Source organism: Neomonachus schauinslandi, chromosome 16 (genome assembly GCF_002201575.2).
Source record: "Neomonachus schauinslandi chromosome 16, ASM220157v2, whole genome shotgun sequence".
Classification (NCBI taxonomy): Eukaryota; Metazoa; Chordata; class Mammalia; order Carnivora; family Phocidae; genus Neomonachus; species Neomonachus schauinslandi.
In genome coordinates, this window is record NC_058418.1 from 12,700,917 (window position 1) to 12,722,957 (window position 22,041).

The window sequence follows — 22,041 nt, forward strand, 5'->3', positions numbered from 1 at the left end:
GGGCAGCGCGTGTGGGCGCGGGCGCGGAGGGTCAGGTGAGGCGCGGGCCAGGGGGTGGTGGGACCGGGCAGGATGCGGAGGGGATGGATGGCGTCCTGGTTCTGGAATCAGTCTCGGCGTCGCTCTGCGGCCCGGACAAGCGACTTCTTTCTCTGAACCTCAGTTTCCTCCTCTGTAGAATGGGGGCCAGAATCTGACTGTAGCATCCTCCTTATGGCTTAAAGTGAGAGGTCTGCTCGTGCATGTCGGAGACCCTAGTTCAGCGCCTAGCACACTGCACACTTCGTTACTATACTGTTATTGTTAGTACTGTACCGATGATAATGTTTGCGCTTGGCATGGAAGATCTGGGTGTGGGAGCGTGCAATTGGAGGCCCGCCGATTTCGGTTCAAGTCCCAGCCCAGCTTTTGGCAGTAGGCCTATGCCTGAACCTCTCTGGACCTCATTTTCCGAATCTATACAATGAGGGTTAGTAGTGCTATACCATAGGGTCGTTGTGAGGATGCTGATGAAATGTGCGTGTAAATCCCTTAGCACAAGGGCTTCGCACAGTATTGAGTAGGAGCTCAGTGTATTGGGACTATGATGATAATGATTCTGAGAGTTATTGCTGTAGCTGGGACTTTCAGGGAAGTAGAGGGTAGGAGGAAGCTCAGAGACAGCAATAGGAAAAACTCGGAATCTGGAATTGGGCAAATCGACATCCTGCCACTTCCTATTTGACCAATTTTGCCAGATCTCATAGATGTAGATTTTTCTTTTTAAAACCACTGATGCATTTTTCCTCCAGTCAATTAATTTGAGCAGGAAATTTCGTATTGGCGTACTTATGGAAAACTAGCATTGCTGGCCACGAAAAGAAGGAAAACGTAACCTGAAATACAACAGAAGCCGAATAGTCTATTTAAATTGTAGACAGAAGCTGAAAGAGATTTGAAAAGGGAATATCATGGTCCCACGGACACTGTCAAGTTATACTCTGTTCTTTGCTCACACTTTGCACGTGGCTGACATTAGGTCAGTGACTGTCCTACCCTTTCTCTACCTCACCGAAGTTTGATTTATTTAATGCATATGTACATAGCACTTATCACCTGCCCAGCATTGTTTTAAGGACTTGGTGTTTATGAACTCACTTCATCCCTCTAACCATTTTAAGAATAGATACCCCTATCATTCTTGTTTTCTATTTGAGGGAAGTGAGATCCAGAAAGGTTAAGGGTAACCCCTGGCCCCCAGGGGCGGGGTTTGGAAGTGGTAAAGTCAGGATGTAGATCCAAGCCTTTCAAGGGCTTAGCAAGGGAGTCTGATACTTGGTAATTACTTGAGTTTTAGGAACCGTCATTTGCTATTATTATTAATGTTCCAGTTTTCACTGTTTAGAAAGTTAGCGCTGGAGATGGGCTTTTAATGGAGGAGAGAGGCAATTGAGTCCAGCAGGGGGACTTCTGCAGATGTAGGGAGAGGATACCAGTTCCCAAAGGCTTCTGGTAAGCATTAACTGACACCTCGCAAAGACTGACCACAGCGCCTGGCTTGTAGTAATCCCTCAGCCAGTGTTAGTCATAGGCATTGGGCTGACTTGGGTTCAAATCCTGGCCCTATAGTTCCTTGCTGTGTGACCTTGGACCTGCCGCTCTCATTTGTAACACGGGGATCATTTTAACTTTTTTTCCCCAGGTGGTTGTGAGGAGACACCGAGCTGTGTATACTCAGTGCCTGGCACGTAAACTTTGGACAAGAGTTACCGAATGGGCAGTGGATCAGGGAGAACTTGTTTTCGAATCCCAGTGAAGTCACTTGGTAGATGTGGCATTTGACAAATGACTGTACCTCGATGAGTCGGGTTTTTTTCATCGATTAAAATGGGGCTAATAATAGTCCTCCCTCATGAGGAGGTTGTGAGGTGTCAGCATGATGCCTGGCTCCGGTCCTGGGGCATAATCAGTGCTTGGTATGTGACATGTTGTCTTTCTGTCTGATATATTGAAGCCTCACCATGCCCTGCTCTTGGAGAGACGCTGGTGGCGTTGGCTTTGTCCAGTGGCAAAATCCAGAAGGCAAACTTAGGAGTCAAGTACGGGGGCAGAGTGATGTCTGTGGTCCTGTTCATCAATAAGAGATGCAACAGCAGCATCAGAGAAGGTCAGGATGAACCCCAGTTGGAGGCAGAGGGGAGAGTCTCTGGGGACTTTGGGAAAGCTTCACAAAGTGGGTGACAGCCAAACAGAGTGAAGGAGAGCTTGCCAGGAGGACAGGATAAGAAAGCATTTCAGGCACATGTGAGCGTGGGAAAACCGGGAGGCAGGCAAAGCCCTAGTCGGAGGAAAGGCTAAGACAGGAGGCCTAGGAGGTAAGAATAGCCAATGCTTCCAGACTCTTAGGGTGCATGGGTGCTGCCTCAGGTACTCTGAGCATAGAAGCTCATCTGGTGTTCTAGCCGTCCTCCAAGGGAAGTAACATCTGTACCGTACTTATTTCCAGATGGGGACACCAGGCCTGACTGGTGAAGTAACTTGCTGAGACCACGCAGCTAGGAAGTGTTAGAGCCAGATTTGAACCCCGTGGTCTGGTTCCAGAGTCCTTACTCTCATACCGTCTCTGTTGTACCAACAGAATGGGGGCAGGGAGGGGCATTTAGTGTGATGGTGAGCAGAAAGGGTCTTCTGCACCCTGTGGAGCAAGCAGAGGAAGGGTAAGGGAGAAGGATCAGAATTGGGGGCTAGGGGGTGCTTGGGTGGCTCTGTTGGTTAAGCGTCTGCTTTTGGCTCAGGTCATGATCTCAGGGTCCTGGGGCTCCTTGCTCAGTGGGGAGTCTGCTTGTCCCTCTGCCCCTCCCCCCACTCTCGTGCTCTCTCTCAAATAAATAAAATCTTAAAAAAAAAAAAATTGGGCCGGTGTGGGTAGAAGGGAGTATAGTGAAGGAAGAGGGCAGAGGGCTTGGAGCAGAGGGTAGGGACAGAGAAGGATAGGAGGGCTGAGTGGGACAAGTGGTCCTGGAGGCAGATCGCAGTGAATTATCAGGCAAGGAAGTTTTTCCCTTTAGTTTCCTTTTTTTTTTAGATTTTATTTATTTATTTGACAGAGAGCATAAGCAGGGGGAGCTGCAGCGGAGGGAGAGGGAGAAGCAGGCTCCCCGCTGAGCAGGGAGCCCAACTCGGGGCTCGATCCCAGGACCCTGGGACCGTGACCTGAGCCGAAGACAGAACCGACTGCGCCACCTAGGCGCCCAGTAATGTTCAGGGGAAAGTCCCTGTGGTGCTAATATGTCCTTAACAGCTTTCTGGCACCTGCTCGTCTTACCTAAGCGGACGTTGGTTTTCCATTTCTTGTCCAAGGCTCTCCTGATGTGGTGGCCCACCTCTCTGCCCTCAGCTCCACCCACTTGCCTCCCCCTGTCCCCTCGCCTCCCCCTGTCCCCTTGCCTCCACTTCCCGCAGTCATCCCGGCTCCGTGCCATCTCGCACCCATGCCAGATGGGCTCTTGGCTCTGGACACTGGACTTGCTATACCTTCTCCTGGAATACTCTTCCTCTGTAAAACCACAGGCTCACTCCTCCACCTCCTTCGGGTCCCTGTCGCTTTAGAGGGGCCTCCCCTGTTCGCCCTATTTCGAATCACAACCCCTCCCTCCCTTGCCAGTCCCTCTCTGTGTTCTGCGTGACACCGAGGGCTTTCTGACTCACCGTATTGTGATCCGTTTTGCTTGTTTACTCTCTCGTCCCCCTTCTCCTGTCCCACCTAGATGCCATGCTCTGTATTTTTGTTCACATCAGGATCTTTAGCTCCTAGAATAGTGCCTCGCACGTCGTAGGCTGTCGGTAAATAATTTGTGAATGGATGACTAATGGGTATTTATGGTTAAAGGCTTGAGGGGGGGGGGGGGGGGGGAGGGGGGGGTGTGGGGGGTGTGTCTTTTTTTTTCTCTCCCTCTCTTATCCCAGCCAGAAACTTCTGAGGTGTGTGGGGATGGAGCTGTGGACATTTGCCGTCCCTGGGCCTTGTCCCAGGCAACCATGAGAGTTGTGGCAGCTCTGTCCCAGGCTGACTTCCTGCCAGGTGTTCAGGCTATTCCTGGGCTGTGAGCCCCCAGCCTGGGCAGTCTTCTCTGGCCGGCAGGCAGGCCCGACAGGCAGCAAAGGAGGGACAAACACTCACAGCCCGGCAGCGACTCATGGGCCCTCTGCCCTTGTTCTCTCTTCCAGGCTCCCGGGAGCAGCACCAGGGCCAGAGAGACAATGGTCTCAGTGACTATGGGTGAGTCTGTGGCCTTCTTCCTGGAGCTCCCCCTCCCCACTGCCCTTTCTGAGGTATGACCTTGGACGAGGTGGGGGAGGGAGGGCCAGGTCACTGGCAGGAACAGCTGTTGCCTGAGGACCTCGGAGGTGGGGCGGCGGCCTGCCCAGGGCCTAGCCGCTCTGTATCTTGGCCTCCAGACGGCATAGTGTAGCATTTAAAAACTTGGTGATGTGGATCCCAGCAGAGCCTCGGTTTTCTCACCTGTAAAATGGAGAAACTAGCAGTCCCCATGTCCTGGGATGCTGTAAGGGTTAAGGAGGTTATCGCATGTCAGACCTTGGGCAGGGTTCCCAACAAAATGTTAGCCGTTAGGATTCTCATAAGCCTCATCACTATATTCTCTTTAGGCTCTGCACGGTGGGATTGCCAAAGCACAGAGGTTAGCGGGTAGCTTGTACGTCTTTTTTTTTTTTTTTTTTAAAGATTTTATTTATTTATTTGAGAGAATGAGATAGAGAGAGAGCATGAGAGGGGGGAGGGTCAGAGGGAGAAGCAGACTCCCTGCTGAGCAGGGAGCCCGATGTGGGACTCGATCCCAGGACTCCAGGATCATGACCTGAGCCGAAGGCAGTCGCTTAACCAACTGAGCCACCCAGGCGCCCAGCTTGTACGTCTTTTGAGATTTGTGCGTATAGAGAAGTACATAGGACATCCTTGTGTGGTCATGAGAGCAAGTAGAAGGCAAACGCTGGACTACATCCTTAATGATTCCATTTCTATAAAGCACAGAAACAGGCAAAACCAATCCATGCTGGTGGAAGGTACTGGCTGCCCTCGAGAAACAGAGAGACGTCACTACATAGGGAATGTGGTGGGGGCGGCGGGGGGGGGGGGCGCTTCTGGGATGTTGGGAATGGTCTATCTCTTGCTCTGGGTGTGGCTTCTTTTGCTCCACCTAACGGCTGGAAGTCCTTTCTGGCTGCGTGTAGCTGCAGTTCTTTCCTTTGAGCGGCTGTGTAGTATTTCCTGCGTGAGTGACCACCCTTGGTTTCTCTGCTTCTGGCTGTGGATCCTGCATTGCTTCTGGGCTGGGGCTGTTAACAGACCAGCTGCTGGGAATATTCCAGTGTGCGTCTCCTGCTGTGTACGGCAAGCCGTACCTCACTGAGTCCACGACGCACGTTGTGTGTCCCCTCTTACTCTTTCTGGAACGGGGGTGCTCCTGACCATTTACTTGGCAACATATTTTTCTCTTTAGTGAAATGATGGCAAGAACCCGATGTGGGGACGTTTGCAGTTCCTCGACTTTGCTTCAGGCTGCTAGCCACCCCCAAACGATGTGGCCCCTTTTCCCTCCTTAATAACAATGTAACTGAGATACGGTTCACATTTTATACGATTCCCCTATTTAAAAAGTGTACAGTTCAGTGGTTTTTATATTCTGTGTTCAGAGTTCTGCAACCATCAGCACAGTCAGTTTCAAAACCTTTTCATCACTCCCCTGAAAGCCCCCATACCCATTAACTAATAGTCACTCTATTTTCTTTTTTTTTTTTAATTTTTTTTTTAAAGGTTTTATTTATTTGACAGACAGAAAGACAGCCAGAGAGGGAACACAAGCAGGGGGAGTGGGAGAGGGAGAAGCAGGCTGCCCGCGGAGCAGGGAGCCCGATGCGGGGCTTGATCCCAGGACCCTGGGATCATGACCTGAGCCAAAGGCAGACGGTTAACGACTGAGCCACCCAGGCACCCCAATAGTCACTCTCTTTTCCCTGCCAGCCCCTGGCAACCACTAATCTGCTTTCTGTCTCTGTAGATCTCTATAGGTGTTTACCTATTCTGGACATTTCGTATAAATGGGATCATTATGTGTTTTTTTTTTAATGGACAAGGTTGCCTGCTTTTGGCTAATAGAACCCAGGGCCCCATGCCTGGGCAGGTGGATAGTGTAAGGCAGAAAAAGGCCCCCTGTCCTCTGGGCTGGTGGCAGAAGTCCTGAGGGCACGAGCTCCTCACCTCCCCTCAAATCTTGGGGAGATAGGCCTGTGGCCAGGTGGGCAGAGGGGTGGCCCCTGGGCCTGTGCCCGAGCCCTGAAGTCACCTAGACCAGAGTCTCTTTCCCCACTCTGAGCCTCAGTGGTCTTGTAAGCAAAATGGGCATAGCAGTAGCAAATTTCTTGTTTTGATTGTTGGGTGTAGTGCTATTAAAGAAAAAAGTTTCCCCAGTGAAACCACGGCACACCATTGATTGCCAGGTGGCTCTTAGTTTCAGAGATGTTAAAATGTGAAAAGAAAGTTCTTAGAATTAGTGATCTTATCTAACACCTGTTGGCCAGACCAGGGTCAGTTTGAAGGTCACACCCAAGAGGCTAAACAGAGTTTAGAAAAAATAAGGCTTCATGGGTGGGTGTGTCCCTGCTCTTGGCCTTGGCAGTGGTAGTGGTGGCAGAATAAGAATAGCATAGCAGCAGCTGCTATGAGATGAGATTGTCCCCTGGGCCAGGTGTCACTTAAAGTCCTTTATGGGGACTCTCACCGAGTCTGCACAGTGATCCAAGGATGTAAGGATGTGGGCGTTATCACTGGAATGTGAGCTCAATGAGGGCAGGGACGTTGTCTTGTGTCCTGGAATCCCCGGTGCTTAGAACGGGACCTGGCCTGTGCCAAGTCCCCGGTAAATCCTCACTGAGTGTATTATTCCTAAATTTACAGAGGAGGAAACGGAGACCCCCAAGCTTTAACTTCCCATAGGCCCTTAGCCAGGAGGTGGCAGAGCCAGAATTTGAACCCAAGCACCAAAGCCTCTGCTTGCTGGTTCTGTGGTGAGGAGAGGGCTTGCTGACGCTCACAGGCCGGCTGTGTCCCTTCTTTCCGGTCACCTGTGGATCCTGTCACCCTCGGGAGCTGGGCCTGCCAATGGGGACCAGGGTGGAGAACCCAGAGTCCCGGCTCCCTGAACTCGGGCACTGGCCGAGCGTGGGGATGATCATGGTGGCTCGCAGCCAGGGCAGAGCTGTGGGCAGAAGGGCCGTACAGAAGCACATGGGCTTCGTGTTCTCAGTCTCCTCAGGCCTCCTTCGTGGCCTCAGTCTCCTGGTTGGCAGAGTGAGGGAGTCCTAATGCTGCCGAGCTCCTCGCAGGGGTGTGGGCGGGCTGAGTTCCACTGTCCGCGTGAAGCGCTCGGCCAGGGCCTGGCGTGCGGTGAGCATTTAATTTGTGGGAGCCGTGGTTTTGCGGCTACTCTTCTCTGGAGAGAATAATGGGAATAATGAGCCCTGTCCATCCCCTAGCCACTTCCGAGTGGATCCAGTTCTTTAAGGAAGCCGGCATTCCTCCGGGGCCTGCTGTCAATTACGCGGTGATGTTTGTGGATAATAGGTAAGGGGGCTGAGGGGACAGAGCGGGAACTTGGAGAGAGGAGGGGAGAGGTGGGGGGAGAAGGGAGCTGGCCGGCCCATCCATCCTGACCCACTGGTGGCCTCACTGGTGACCCTCCCCTGCAGGATCCAGAAGAGCATGCTGCTGGATCTCAACAAAGAGATCATGAATGAGCTGGGCGTGACTGTGGTGGGCGACATCATTGCCATCCTCAAGCATGCCAAGGTGGTGCACCGCCAGGTGGGTGCGCAGCCCAACCCCTTGGTCCCTGGGTTTAGGGTGCGGTGGAGGGACGGCAGCAGAGCCAGCAGGAGGCTTGGAAGCAAAAGCGGGCAGACCTGAGTTCCAAGGCTGGTTGTACCATTTGCTGTGTGACATTGGGCGTGTTGCCTAACCTCTCTGAGCCTTTCTTTCTCCATTGGTAGAATGCAGCTAGGCAGACGTATCTTGCAAGGTGGTTGTAAGTATTGAGTTAAATAAAGCCCCAGTACAGTGCAAATAGTGGGGCCTCAGTAAAGGCTCTCTATTATCATTACTAGTTCTCATCTTCCTCATGATAATCATCATTAGCAGGACTCTTCTCTGTCCGCACGACAGGAACCCCCCCTGTGGGACTCGGTCAGTGACTTGGCCAACAACATGGTTATTCCGTTCTTGGCCCCTCCACTTACAGTGACCTTAGACGAGTGATCTTTACCTCCCTGAGTCTCTCTGAAACAGGCTTTTCACACTCTACTCCTGTATCGGGGACTGTGACCACCTACCAGATAGTGTGTGTGGCACCAAGCGCCAGACCTGGAATGAAGAGCTTGTTGAATCTTGATAGCAGACACTTACCAAGGCTTTACCATAGCCTGCCAGGACCTGTCTCCATCCTTTACGCATTTTAACTCATTTATTGCTCACTGCACTCGACTGAGAAGGAAGCTTGCCTCAGAGCTGTGCTCTCAGACTCTCACTTTACCGAACACTGGCTGCTTCCCCCACCCAGGGACAGGCCTTCACCTGGCCATCATCCAGCCAGGACCCCACAGTGAGCGCTCTCTCAAGTCGGGGGCGTTCCCTGAGTTACCACAGAGCAGGTCACCGAGCAAAGCTTTTTTTTTCCCCTTTAAACTTTTAAATTCGGGAACAACTTTAGGTTTACAGAAGAATTCCATCAACAGTACAGAAAGTGTCTTATCTCCCTCACTGAGCTTCCCCTCACGCTAGCACCGCACACAGCCATGGCGCGTTTGTCAAAACTAAGAAACGAATGGTAGCACGCTCCCACTAACTACACCACAGGTTGCTTGGATTTTCTCAGTTCTTTCACCGATGTCTTCTTTCTCTTCCGCGAATACCGCCTTGCAATTCACTTAAGTCTCCTTACGTCTCCTTGGTCTCTGTTAATTTGTGACAGCTCCATAGTCTTGCCCGGTGCTTGATGACCTTGACAGTTTTGAAGAGTACTGGTCAGGTGTTTTGCAGAACGTTTCTCAGTTTGGGTCTTTCTGCTGCTTTCTCATGGTTGGGGGTGAAATGTTCTGAAATCTCTTCCCTAGCAGCTCGGGCTCTGATCCCTCCAGTGTTGCTCAGATTTCTGTTCCCGGACCTCGTGCCCTTGTCCCTCTGGTAACCCAGACACCTGTTTTTGTTGTTGTTGTTGTTGTTGTATTTTACAGGACATGTGCAAGGCTGCCACTGAGTCAGTGCCCTGCAACCCCAGTCCCATCCCAGGCGAGATCCGCCGCGGCGCCTCCAGCGGTGAGTCCCACCCACCGGGGGTCCCTTCCCTTTATTCATGGGGTTTAATTGTCAGGGGGACACACCTGGAGTCTGCAGGGGTGAAACAAAGCCATCCGAGGTTCTCTCAGCGGCCGATTTTCATTGGTGGCAGTTCTGTTCTATAAAGTTCTATAAAGCGAACACTGAATTAGCGAGTCCCGAGTCGCTGCTCGCGGAGGAAATACAAGGTTAGGTTCCTGCGAGCCTCTGGTTACAACATCTTTGTCAACTGATCAGTGCAGACCCGACTTTATGTGTGTTTCTGTTTAAAGACCTTTCTTTTGTTATATGTTGTCGACGCGTTAACATCGAGCTCGGGACCAGCAGCACTGTAATACGTGCCTGGACGAAGCTAATCTAACACATATGTTTTCTCCGTAAGGCACATCACTTGGGAGTACTAGAAAGCACCTTGTCACTATGCTTGGGGGCCATTTTAAACAGCAAAGTCACTAAGAAAAAGCACAAAAATGTAAAAACATGGCACGAAATAGACCGTGAGAAGCCTACTTGTTTACTTGTGTGAGAGCTGACCCAGGAAGGCAGAGCGTCACCTCGTTTGACTTCAGGGGGCGAGTGCATGTCAGGTGACTCAGGTCTTTCACCGTTCAGTGCCTGGCTGTGGATGACCACAAAAGGGCCACAAGTATTGGTTTTGGGGTTACAAATCAATGTTAGCGAAGAGGCAAATTTGCAAATAGGGATCTGTGAATGGTGAGAACAGACTGTATTTATACATTTGTTTTTTTTCAGCAGTGTGATACCTTTTTTAAGAAAAATAAACCTGGGGCACCTGGGTGGCTCAGTCGTTGGGCCTCTGCCTTCGGTTCAGGTCATGATCCCGGGATCCTGGGATCGAGTCCCGCATTGGGCTCCCTGCTCGGCGGGAAGCCTGCTTCTCCCTCTCCCACTCCCCCTGCTTGTGTTCCTGCTCTCGCTGTCTCTCTCTCTGTCATATAAATAAATAAAATAAGATTTATTTATGTATTTGTCAGAGGGAGAGGGGGAGAGAGAGAGAGTGAGCGAGCAAGGAAGCAGAGGGAGAAGCAGGCAGGACCCTGGGATCATGACCTGAGCCGAAGGCAGACGCTTAACCAGCTGAGCCACCCAGGCATCCCAAGAAAAAGAAACTTTAAAAATCTAATATGCGGGCGCCTGGGTGGCTCAGTTGGTTAAGCGACTGCCTTCGGCTCAGGTCATGATCCTGGAGTCCCTGGATCGAGTCCCGCATCGGGCTCCCTGCTCAGCGGGGAGTCTGCTTCTCCCTCTGACCCTCTTCCCTCTCATGCTCTCTCTCATTCTCTCTCTCATTCTCTCTCTCAAATAAATAAATAAATAAAATCTTACCAAAAAAAAAAAATCTAATATGCATATTAGCCTTTGCTGCATAACAAGCTCCAAACGGGTTTAAGGCGCTGACTTTTATTTCTCATGATTTTATGACCTGGCTGGTCAGTTCTGTTCTGGGCCAGCTCAGCTGATCTCAGTGGTCACCTAGCAGCTCGGTTGAGGCTGGGTGATCTAGCATGGCCTCACTCACACGTCTGGTGGTTGGCTTGATGTCATCTGGGCCAACAGAGGTGACCGGGCCACATGTCGCTCGTTTTCCAGTGGGCGAGCCCGGGCTCGTCCACACAGTGCCGATCGCAGGGTTCCCCAGAGCAGCATGAGAGGGCAGGCCCCACTGTGCAAAGGACCTCTTAAGCTTCCGCTTGTGTAACCCTTGCTCTTGTCCCATTGGCCAAAGCCCGTCACGTGCCTAAGCCCAGCGTTGGTGTGGGTAGTGCCACCCGAAGGCATGGACAAAGGGAGGCTGAACAAATCGGGAGTTTTTTTTTTTTTTTTTTAAAGATTTTATTTATTTATTTGACAGAGAGAGACACAGCGAGAGAGGGAACGCAAGCAGGGGGAGTGGGAGAGGGAGAAGCAGGCTCCCCGCGGAGCAGGGAGCCCGATGCGGGACTCGATCCCAGGACCCTGGGATCATGACCTGAGCTGAAGGCAGTCGCTTAACCAACTGAGCCACCCAGGCGCCCCAAATTGGGAGTTCTTTCCTGCGACAGTCTGCCTGAACTTACATATGGGAAAGGGTGAGATCATGAAAGTACAGCTGACTCACTTTCCACAGGCCAACAGCCGTGTAGCCAGCAGCATCCAAATCCAGGAACAGAAACCTGACCAGCATCACTGCCCCCCTCTCCAGGGCACCCATTACCCTGATTTCTCACAGCACAGGATGTCTATTTTTGTTAGTCTTTTTTGCTAGTCTGTCAAGTGTATATAACTGAAGTCAGATAGCGTGCATTTTTTTATACCCTTCTGAAGGTCTTTGTTTAAAACAAATTTAAAGGAGTAAAACTAACAAAAATACTAGTGGAGAAAATAGGCAATTGGGAGGAATAGGGGAAACAGGCAAAGAGGGAAAGGGAGGAGGGAAGAATGTTCCAGAACAGCATTTTTGGTACACTCACTTGTATACACTTTATAACGTACGCTTTTGAATATGCGTGTCTGTATCTGTGTGTGTCTGACGTCTGACTACAGCTTAAATTCATTAGGGCAAAGACAGAGTTGTTCTCTTCCACCTAAATGGTGCTTACCTGTCGTGATGAAACATCATATCCCTTATCCCTTTCAAGCAAGACGTTTCCCTCTGGGTACACTGCAAGAGGCAGGGCCTCTCAACTGCTTACCTTCTATAGCAGACCATCCCAGTCATCCCAGGAAAGTCTGCACAGCTCGCCGGAAAGCCATCCCTATCCGGCTTCAGAGCTGTCTGAAGAAAAGTCTTGGGAAAATTGTGAAAGGGTATATACCGGTCATTACCAGGGGAGTGAGCAGGGCTGAAAACCGACCATTTTTTCCTGGTAGGGGGAAGGAGGAGGTCTGATTGGGAAGGGCCAATCCCCGGACTTTGAAAGGCTCCAATTCTTCTTTTTGTTTAATTTAAATTTAATTAGCCAATTTCTAGTACATCATCAGTTTCAGATGTAGTGTTCAATAATTTATCAGTTTCATATAATACCCAGTGCTCATCACATCACGTGAGGAAGGCTCCAATTCTTGACCTGGGTGGTGGGTATGTGGGAGTTGACTTTCTGTTAAGTGGTCTGTGTGGGTTTGATGTATTTTTTCTGTATGCTATACTTATAATTTCAAAAACCAACCAAGCAACATATAATTGTAATAGCACATCAAGGGTCAGTATGGGGGACTTCAGCAGGTTTTGAGAGAGAGCACATAGCAGAAAAAGGGAAGGCTTTTGGGGGGGGTGGGTAAGATGGAATACCAAAATCTAAAAGCCAGTGGGGGTGGGGGATCCCCGGGACTGTGGAGCGAGCCGGGGCAGCATGAAGCTCTTCCCCAAGAGCTTTTGAAATCCGGGCCCTAAAACCAGCTACACTGTGCCCGAGACGAGACCCATGTCCTTCCCACACTGGGGCTGGCCCTCCCGTCTGCGTGCTGTAGCTCCCCCCTGGTGCCCTGGGATCCCTCCTTCTGCTCTGCAGAAGACTGGAGCTGCCAGAGATGGCCCTCACTCCCGTCCCTCATCCCCAGAGGGACGTCACTGCATGTCTTCCCGTGGCCCCCCTGGAGCCGGACTCACCATTGCTCAGGGGCGTGGCGGAGGGACCCCCTCCCGGAGTCCCCGCTTCCTCACCTGTAAAATTGGCTTGCAGTAGATCCTGTTCTGGTAGGGGTGTTGGGATTTTCCATGAGAGTGTTCATTTTTTCCAGTGGATGTTTATGGAGGACCTGTGAAGCTCCAGAAACTGTTGCAGCCACTGGGGATACAGAAATAAACAGGCATTGTCTCCTGGTGGGGCCTGCATACTCACCAGAGAGCCCACCAGTAGATAAATCTGTGTCATTTAGTGTCAAGCAGTAACTAGGGTTGTGAGACAAAAGCAAGCCTAGCATAGGGTCAGGCCGGTGGAGGTTGATGGAGTGGTGCGGGAAGCTTTCTCTGAGGAGGTGCCATCGGAGAGGAGACCTGAGTGAAGAGCCAGGGCAAGCTGGTTGGTGCTCAGGGAACTGCATGCCAGGTCGAGGGAACAGCATGTGCTATGAAGAGGTGCTGGGTGGGGAAGATCCTCCAGACCCGCTTGGCTGAAGCGGAGCCGGGAGAGGAGCTTGGGTGAGGTGTGATGGGAACCAGGCTGATCTAGGGCCACAGGCAAGGCCCCCACGCAGCGAGGGGTGGGCTGGCTACTGGTTAGACTGGCCCACCCCCAGGTATCCCCATCATGGCCGTGTAGACACAGCATGACTCCAGCTGCCCCTTCCCCATTCCGTCCCAAGGCTTTCCTTCTCCGTCCTGGCCCCCATCCCCAGGCCCCTGGCACGACGACTCTCCCCTTTCCTCCCCGCAGCCGCCTCTCGAATGATCGCCAACAGCCTGAACCGTGACTCCCCACCTGGCACTCCCCCCAGGCGGCCGGACACCAGCACCTCCAAGATCTCGGTCACTGTATCCAACAAGATGGCAGCGAAGAGTGCCAAGGCTGCCGGTGAGGGGACTTGGGTGGATGGCGGGAGGAGCTGGGGGTGAGGGTGGGTTGGCAGATGGTATTTGGAGGTCATGTTCCCAATGTAGCAGGGTGCTTTGAAGACCACAGGGTGTCCAAAGTGTTCAGGCTTGGTCAAGCCCCGGCACCTCTGTGGACCTTGCTTACCCAGGCTGTAGAATGGGGACAGCGGGAAGCCCTTGAGACGGTGTACCTAACGGTACAAGTGCATTGCGGTTCAATCATTTTAGATTTTTTATCTATTTTTTATTGTGGAAAGAAACACTTAACATTGACATTACTCTCTGCATAAAGTCTTAAGTGTTCAGTACAGTGCTGTGGACTGTAGGTGGCTCAGTCTCTTTTCCCAGATGCTCACCAGGGCCCATACTGGTGCCAGGCCCTGTGCTTGAGGCAGGGGTCAGAGGTCAGCCAGGAGGATCCTTCCAGACCTTCGACCTGATCCTCTCACCCTGGGCTAGGACTCTCCAGAGCGTCCCATTGTCCCGGTAGTAAAGTCATCTTCCCACATGTCCTTATAGGCTCCGTATAATGTGCATCCATCTCCTGCATCTCTTCCCCTGGCTCCCTCCCATGGGTCCCTTCCAGGCTCCTTCCCGTCGTGGGCCTTTGCCCTGATGTTCCTTTCTCCCAGCACACTCTTCCTCCAAAGACTTCTGTGCTTGGCCTTTGTTTTTCTTCCAGGTCTCAGCTTGAAAGCTGGGAATAGGACTCCGGCCTTTGGGCTTCCAAGCCCACCTCCTGCTGCCTGCCCCACGGTCCTGCCTTTATTGGCCTCACCCCCACAGCAAAGATCTTGGCACAAGTGGAAACCGAGGCCCAGGGAGGGGGGGCCCTTTCCACCTCCACCGCCCGTGCTCCCTTTCTGCCCTGTGTGTTTAGAAGCGCCTCCTCCCCGTCTTTGGCCTTTTTGATTTGTGTGTCATGAGCAAGAAAGTTAAAATTCATTTCTGAAGTATTAAAAGGACGGTGAGCCTGGGAGTGACCTGGCTCAGATGTGTTGAGGGGATGCTGTTTTTTTTTTTTTTTAATCTAAGTGAGGTATAATTTACTTATGTACGATGTACACATTGTAAGTATACAGTTTGATTAATTTAAAAAAATTGTTACACCCGTGAAACCACCACCTAGCTGGAGCTCTTGAACCTTTCCCTCTTTCTGAGGGGACTCTGGCTGGGCTGGGAGGTCAGCCTACGGGGGGCAGGGATGGAGCCACAGGGAGCCTTGCGAGGCCCACCACCGAGTGGGGATTCTGAGCGCCATCAACAACCCTGTTGCACCTAGACCTCTGAATTTCTTGGTGATTTGGAGTCAGTGGTGGTTGGGAAGATGAGGGATTCTAGTCATTCAAACACATGGAAGTAAAGGGCACATTTGTGCCCTTCGCTGGGCGTCCAGCCCCCAACTCAGGAGAACATTCCATCCCAGAAGATGCTCACTCCCCTCCTCCTCCCCAGCAGCCCTGGCCCGCCGGGAGGAGGAGAGCCTGGCTGTCCCCACCAAGCGGCGCCGGGTCACGGCCGAGATGGAGGGGAAGTACATTATCAACATGCCCAAAGGCACCACCCCCCGGACCCGCAAGATTCTGGAGCAGCAACAGGCGGCCAAAGGTATCGGCCCGGCAGGGGCGCCCTTGGGCGTAGAGGCTGCATTTCCCTTTGGTTGCATGGTGCGGGGTTGGTCACGCCTGCAGGCACTGGCCAAGAAGCAGGCTCTACCGAGATCCAGGGGGCCTTGGACCAAGGGGACAGCGATGGTGGCCGTAGAGGAGGCGGACATGTCACCGCCTCCGCCCTGTCGTCCTGCAGTTAGTGTAGCAGGGTTCCTTAGTGCCTCGTCTGGCGCCTCTTCCCCGAGCGGTGGGGACTCGGACTCCGTGACTGCTTGCCTGTGACGTGGGGACCATGCCTGGCTGAGGGGTGGGTGCCCAAAGCGTGGGAACCATCATTATGAGCCAGAGGAGCCTGGTTGAGGTTCAGTCCCTAGCTGGGGTACAGAGAGGGTCTTCCCCACAGTGTTCCTTTTAGAATATTGTACGTGTCCTCATGGAAAAACATTCATATGGTGCAGAAGAATATACAGTACCAACGGACTCTGTCCCCTCACTCCCATATCCCACACCATCGTTAGCCTACCCAGACCAGCATCTGTGAGCTTGCAAGCATGCATTTGTACATAGGCCCATATGAGTGTTTCTTAAAATCACAAATAGCACCGTCCTGTAGGTATTGTTCTAGAACTTTTTTTTTTTTTTAAGATTTTTTTGGAGGGGGAGAGAGAGAGAGCATGAGCAGGGGGTGGGGGTGCAGGGAGAGGGAGAAGCAGACTCCCCAGTGAGCAGGGAGCCCGATGCGGGGCTTGATCCCAGGGCCCTGGGATCATGACCTGAGCCAAAGGCAGATGCTTAACTGACTGAGCCATTCAGGCACCCCATTCTAGAACTTTTGTATTGAGATCTTTTCACCTGGATTGTGGATCTGCTTTCACTCTTTTTATTTTTTATTATTTATTTATTTTAAAGATTTTATTTTTTAGAGAGAAAGTGAGAGAGAACAGGCAGGGGAGGGGCAGAGGGAGAAGCAGGCCTCCCGCTGAGCAGGGAGCCCAACGCTGGACTCGATTCCAGGACCCCGAGATCATGACCTGAGCCGAAGGCAGACGCTTCACCAGCTGAGCCTCTTAGGCACCCCATGTTTTCACTCTTTTTAATGGTCATTTTATATTTGCATCATATTTATATATCGTAACTTAGTAAACGTTCTATCAATGGCTATTTGGGTTGGGATTTAGGGAGAGGGCTCATCACTAGTCGGCAGGCTCTCAGAGCCCCATGACCCCAAAAAGAGTGAAGGGAACAAGTAGGGATTAAGAACTCTTTGCGCACACACACATTTCTTGAACTTGTACAGTCTCAAGGAGCCCAAGGGTCAGTTTCAGCGGATCCTTCCCACATTTGGCACTAGCCAGAGACATGTGGGTCAGTGTTAGCCAGGGTGTAGACACAGAGTCTGTGCCTGCCTGGACCACAGCTGCCTGGGCCTGGACTAGCCGTGTCTCCCCTCCCTTGTCTGCACGATGCATGATGCTCGGCCAGGCCTGGGCTCCGTGCGCTGCTCAGCAGGTGCTGGCTGAGGGCTCACTTCCCTCCCAGGTCTCCAGAGGACGTCTGTGTTTGACCGCCTCGGCGCCGAGACCAAGGCAGACACGACGACGGGGAATAAAGTGAGTTGGGAATGGGGAAACCGCCTGAGTTCTCTAATTTGTCTTCCTTGCGGGTGTCAGTCCCACATCCAGCCCCTTATACCCCCTGCGCCGCCTCACCCGCCTTAACAGCCTCAGTTCCCTTCTTTGCACCTCGACCTCTCTCCTGATTTACAGCGCCTGGGGTCTGACCAACTGCTGCCTGCTGCCCTCGGGCCGCTCCCATCTCCTTGTCCCAGACTGGCCTCAGCATCTTCCCCTAAAGGGACTCCTTTCCCAGGCCCTGTCTCAGGGATGCCCCAGTGCCCCCATTCCAGGCAGGCTCCAGTGACGGCTCCATCTGTCTTCCCTGCTCTGCCACCTCCCCCCATCTCTGCCCCTCCCCCACAGCGGCAGTGTGTGCCCACCCACAGGACAGGCCACCTGCTCCCCATCAGACGCTGCTCACTGCGGTCAGGATGAGCGCCACCCTCCTTGCCTTGGCCTGCAGGGCCCAGGGACGGTGTGTGCTTAGGAGCACACGGCCTGAGCCCTGCCTGGTGTGAATCCAGCTTTGCCACTCCCTGGCCGCATGGCCTTGGCCATGTCACTTAAGCTCCTTGTACCTCAGTTTCCTTATCTGTCTAGGACCCATCTCGTCGGGTGGTTGTGAGGATTAAGTGAGATACACCTGCACAGTGCTGGGGGTGTCTGATGCGTGGTAGGCACGCTTTGAATGTCACATTCGATTAACTGCGCCGGAGCTCCCCGGCTGCGTTTCCTGCCTCTCCACCCCTTGCTCACCAGGGCTTATCTGACCTTTTTCTCACCTCCTATAATCTTATCATGAGCATGATAATCACACTCGGGATCATGAGGTTAGAAGATGCAGCCACGTAAAGAGCTTAGCATAAAGAGCTTAGCAGAGAGCGAGTGCTCCATACATATGATTCTTATTCCTGCCTTGGGGGCTTGGCCCTCGCCCTTTTCTCGGCTGACTGATCGTTGAGGGCCTGGCTTACACATCAGCACCTGGGAGAAGGTGTCCTTGAACTCCCAGAGGAGGCTTCCCCGTCTCCCGCTCGCCAGCACTCCTGTCTCGTCCAGAGAATGCACCACTGTCGTAATTAGGGAGTTGTTTGTGTCATTTCCGCTGCCAGATCTGTCTCCCCCGCTGGACTGTGAGCCCCCTGAGGGCAGGGCCAGGGACAGTCGGGACTCAGGAGATGCCTGTTGAGTGAATGACCAAATTTGTCTTTTGCCATGTTCCCCTGCAGACCTTTGCAAATGGTCTTCTGTGTGTGGCCCACCCTCTCCCCATCTTTATTAGACCTATGTGCCGGAACTTTCAGATCTCATCTCAGATGTCCCTTGTCCAGGGAGTCTCTCCTGAACTTCGGCCAAGGTCAGTGGCTCTCACCACTGGCTAGTGTGTCACCGTGTCACCGATGGGTGTTCCTCCCAGCGAGGCCAGGCACAGTGAGGCAGCACTGCACGCATGTGTGTTGAATGACTAAATGACTCACTTGTCCCGTCTCTGACCCCTGCAGCCCACAGGAGTTTTCAGCCGCCTGGGGGCCACCCCAGAGATGGACGAGGATCTGGCTTGGGACAGCGACAATGACAGCAGCAGCTCTGTCCTGCAGTATGCCGGGGTTCTGAAGAAGCTGGGCCGGGGCCCAGCCAAGCCCAGTCCCCAGCCGGCACTGACTGTCAAAGCCAAGGCCACAAGCTCGGCCGCGACGGCTGCCACCCCGACACTGCGACGCCTGGCCCTTTCCTCACGCCCAGGGCTCGAGAGGAAGCCAGAGTCCCTGTCCAAAGTCAGCATCATCCAGAGACTGGGCAAGGCTGCCCTTGTGCCCGAGGCCCAGGACAGCCAGGTCACGAGCACCAAGAGTAAGTCCTTGGCCGAGGTCAAGGTCACCATTAAGAGGACTCTGGTGGGGCCCCGGGGGAGCAGCTCCAGCGAGGGCCTGGGTGCCCAGATGGACCATGCGGGCACAGTGAGCGTGTTCAAAAGACTGGGCCGCAGGACCTTCTAGCCTCTGGGCGGGGCGCGGGCCCCTCTCCAGGTTCCTGGCTCTGGCAGAGGCTCCCGTGAGGCCATGCCCAGTCCTCTGCTGGCTCCTGGATGACACTGCTTGTCTCCCTCAGGCATTCGAGCCGGCCCGAGCTTTCTGGGGGCTCACCCCAGTGTTCTGAGTCCGACATGGTCGCTGTGGCCTGGCCTTGCTGCTCTAGGACTTTCCTTTCTCACGTCCTTTGTTCTCTCCTCTTGGACTGTGGCCTTTGGCAGGACCCACTTTTCTACCTCTCCCAGAGCCAAGTGCTCTTTTCCCTCCTCCGTTCCCCCTCCTGCCCCTCGGCAGCATCTGCTGCCTCCGCCCCAGCTCCCCGGCCTCCCCAGTTCCCCCCCGAGTCCCCCCACCCTACCCCCGTCCCGACTTCCCCTCGCCCCTCTGCCCCCTCCCCCTTCTGTCTCCCCCCCCACCCCCGCTCCTTTAACTTCTCTGTCTCTCCCTCTCTTCACACTGTTCATTTCTCTTCTGTTTTCTGTCCCCGTGGCAAGGCCCGACTGTGCGCTGCGTCCTGCCTGACCCTCCTGCACCTCCGGCCTCCCAGCGGCCCCCTCGTCGGCGGTGGCGTCGAGCCTGTAGAGACTGTTAGCCGCCCTCAAGCCCGGGCTGGAGGGACCTCCCCTGACCCTGGGCTGCAGCAGGGGCACCTCTGTTTTCCTGCCCTGGGCACCTTTTCCTCTGAAAGCCCGTGGTGGGTGGTGGGCAAGGGTCGCCGGGAAGGGAGGCCAGTACCAAGAGAGAAAGAGAAGAAAACAGCTGTTTTAATATATTTTTGTGACTTTCAAACTGTTTCCCTCCCCTCCTTCAGGGTGAGTCACAGGGTTGTTTTTCACACAAAGCACAATGTAGGTGGGGGTGCCAACGAAGGGTTGGGCTCTGTCCGTGAAGGTCAAGGCTCCACGTGGGCCATGTCTTTGCTGCAGGGAGTAATGGTCACGGTCACCGTTCAGGTGGACTTCCTCTTCCCCTCACCCAGCTCCTCTTCCGCCACTGTGTCCTCCCCCTCCGTATAATTTACCTGTTTCTGCCACTCTGCCTGTTGGTGGCTTTCCAAGCTGCAGGCTCCCTTGTGAGGCAGCAGGTTCCTGTTGATCTGATCATACACCTGCTCGATGCTGCACAGCCCCTTACTCCGTGCCAGGCCTGTTCTAGGAGCTGGGGATCCGTTGGGAGCGAGGCAGACAAGCCCCTGCCTGCGTGGCTGACCTCTCTAGCCAGGCAGATGGCGGTAGGGGGATCATGCTGTCGAAAGAATGGGAGGGAGGAGCAGAAGTGGCCAGGGCCTCTTCCGATGTTGGGGGTAAGGAGGCCTTTCAGAGGAGGCGAGGTTAAAGGCTGAGCTGGGAACAGTCAGAAGCGGCTGTGTGAGGTGCAGGAGGAGAGAGGGTCCAGGCAGGGGACACAGCCAGGGCAAAGGTCTGAGGTCGGAGGAGCAAGGAACACAAAGGCCGGGGGGGGGGGGGGGGGGCTGGCCAGGGAGGGAGGGGCCTGCCACAGAGCACGGGTTGGGGCAGGTGGGCAGGGACCAGATGACCTGGGGCTTTGTGACCCGAGGTGAGGAATTCGGACATCTTCCAGAAGCCCTGAGAAGTTTGGGAGGGTTTAAAGCTGGCAAGCGATGGTCTGAGTTGCCTTTTATGAAGATGGCTTTGGCCCCCGTGAGGGGATAAATTGTGGGGAGGGCAGGGGTGGAGGCAGGGTGGCAGCCGTGCAGGAGCCGGGGCAAGGAAGGAAGGTGGCGTGGGGCGAAGCATGGGGAGGAGGGAGGCGCGGGCAGCGCAGATGGATGGGAAGTTGGGGTGCAGGGGGCGGGGAGCAGGGATCACCTAGAGGAGGGGCCGGAGCATCTAGCTGGTGCTGTTTGTGGAGACTAAGAGGTTGGGGAGGGAGGAGGCGAGGGTAGGAGGGCGCTGGGCTGCTGGGACTCAGAGGGGGTGGCACCTGGGCTGGGGACCCACAGCTTGGGGGAGCACTCAGCGACCTCTGTTGAAAGCCGAGGGCCTGGTGATACCAGCCGGAGAGGAGCATAGAGGCAGGAGAGGACCCAGAAGGGAATTGGGGGCCCTTTTCTCATTTAGAGAACAGAACTGATGTGATTAGCAAGGAATGGGCTGCAGTTTGGGAGACCTAAGAGCAGGTGAGGATGAGATGAGACTTCATCCATTTTTTTTTTTTTTAATGCGGTAAAATATACACGAGTGACCATTTTAACCATCTGTAAGGGCCCTGTCCAGTGGCATTAAGTACATTCCTGTTGCTGTATAACCATCACCACCATCCGTCCCCAGACCTGTGTCATCTTCCTGAGCCGATTGTCTGTTTATTTGTGGGTTTTGAGTCCTGTCACGTCGGGGGGCTGCTGTGTGTTGGGCAGTGGGCCGAGCACGGGGCCCGGGGTGTGAAGGGCTGGGCGTTGCTGTGAGGGCTGGTGGTAGGGCCCAGGCGAGGCCCGCGGGGCACTGCGTGAGGTCAGGCCTCTGGAGGGCAGCGGACGTGGACAGTGGTGATTCCGGAGGCTGCCCCTTCATGGTGGTGGTGCCCCAAGGAGGGGCTCGCACGCCTCCGCACTTTCCTTGCCGCTCTTCAACTCTGTTACTAAATTTAAGAGCCCTGGGTAATTTCTTTTTTTTTTTTTAAAGATTTTATTTATTGAGAGAGAGAGAGAGAGAAACAGCATGACAGGGGAGAGGGTCAGAGGAGAAGCAGGCTCCCTGATGAGCCGGGAGCCCGATGTGGGACTCGATCCCAGGACTCTGGGATCATGACCCGACCTGAAGGCAGTCGCCCAACCAACTGGGCCACCCAGGCGCCCCCCTGGGTAGCTTCTTGATGTTTAATGATGTAAAAACACGAATAGCTCACTTAA

General features: G+C 53.6%; 1 protein-coding gene across 1 annotated transcript; it reads left to right on the forward strand.

Annotated features, from left to right (window-relative positions):
- Nucleotides 1-3: 3 nt before the first annotated feature.
- Nucleotides 4-19,580, forward strand: C16H19orf47 (chromosome 16 C19orf47 homolog). Its single transcript, XM_044922118.1, has 9 exons — nt 4-35; nt 4,207-4,258; nt 7,531-7,618; nt 7,744-7,858; nt 9,283-9,361; nt 13,759-13,896; nt 15,372-15,524; nt 17,066-17,136; nt 18,645-19,580. The coding sequence occupies exons 2-9, from the start codon at nt 4,240-4,242 to the stop codon at nt 19,137-19,139; spliced, it is 1,158 nt and encodes a 385-aa protein (XP_044778053.1). The 5' UTR covers nt 4-35; nt 4,207-4,239; the 3' UTR covers nt 19,140-19,580.
- The last annotated feature ends 2,461 nt before the right edge of the window (nt 19,581-22,041 follow it).

Coding starts and splice junctions, on each gene's coding strand:
- C16H19orf47 (XM_044922118.1), top strand. Junction 7,859..9,282: donor CCAAGGTGGTGCACCGCCAG/GTGGGTGCGCAG, acceptor TGTATTTTACAG/GACATGTGCAAGGCTGCCAC. Junction 15,525..17,065: donor GCAGCAACAGGCGGCCAAAG/GTATCGGCCCGG, acceptor CTTCCCTCCCAG/GTCTCCAGAGGACGTCTGTG.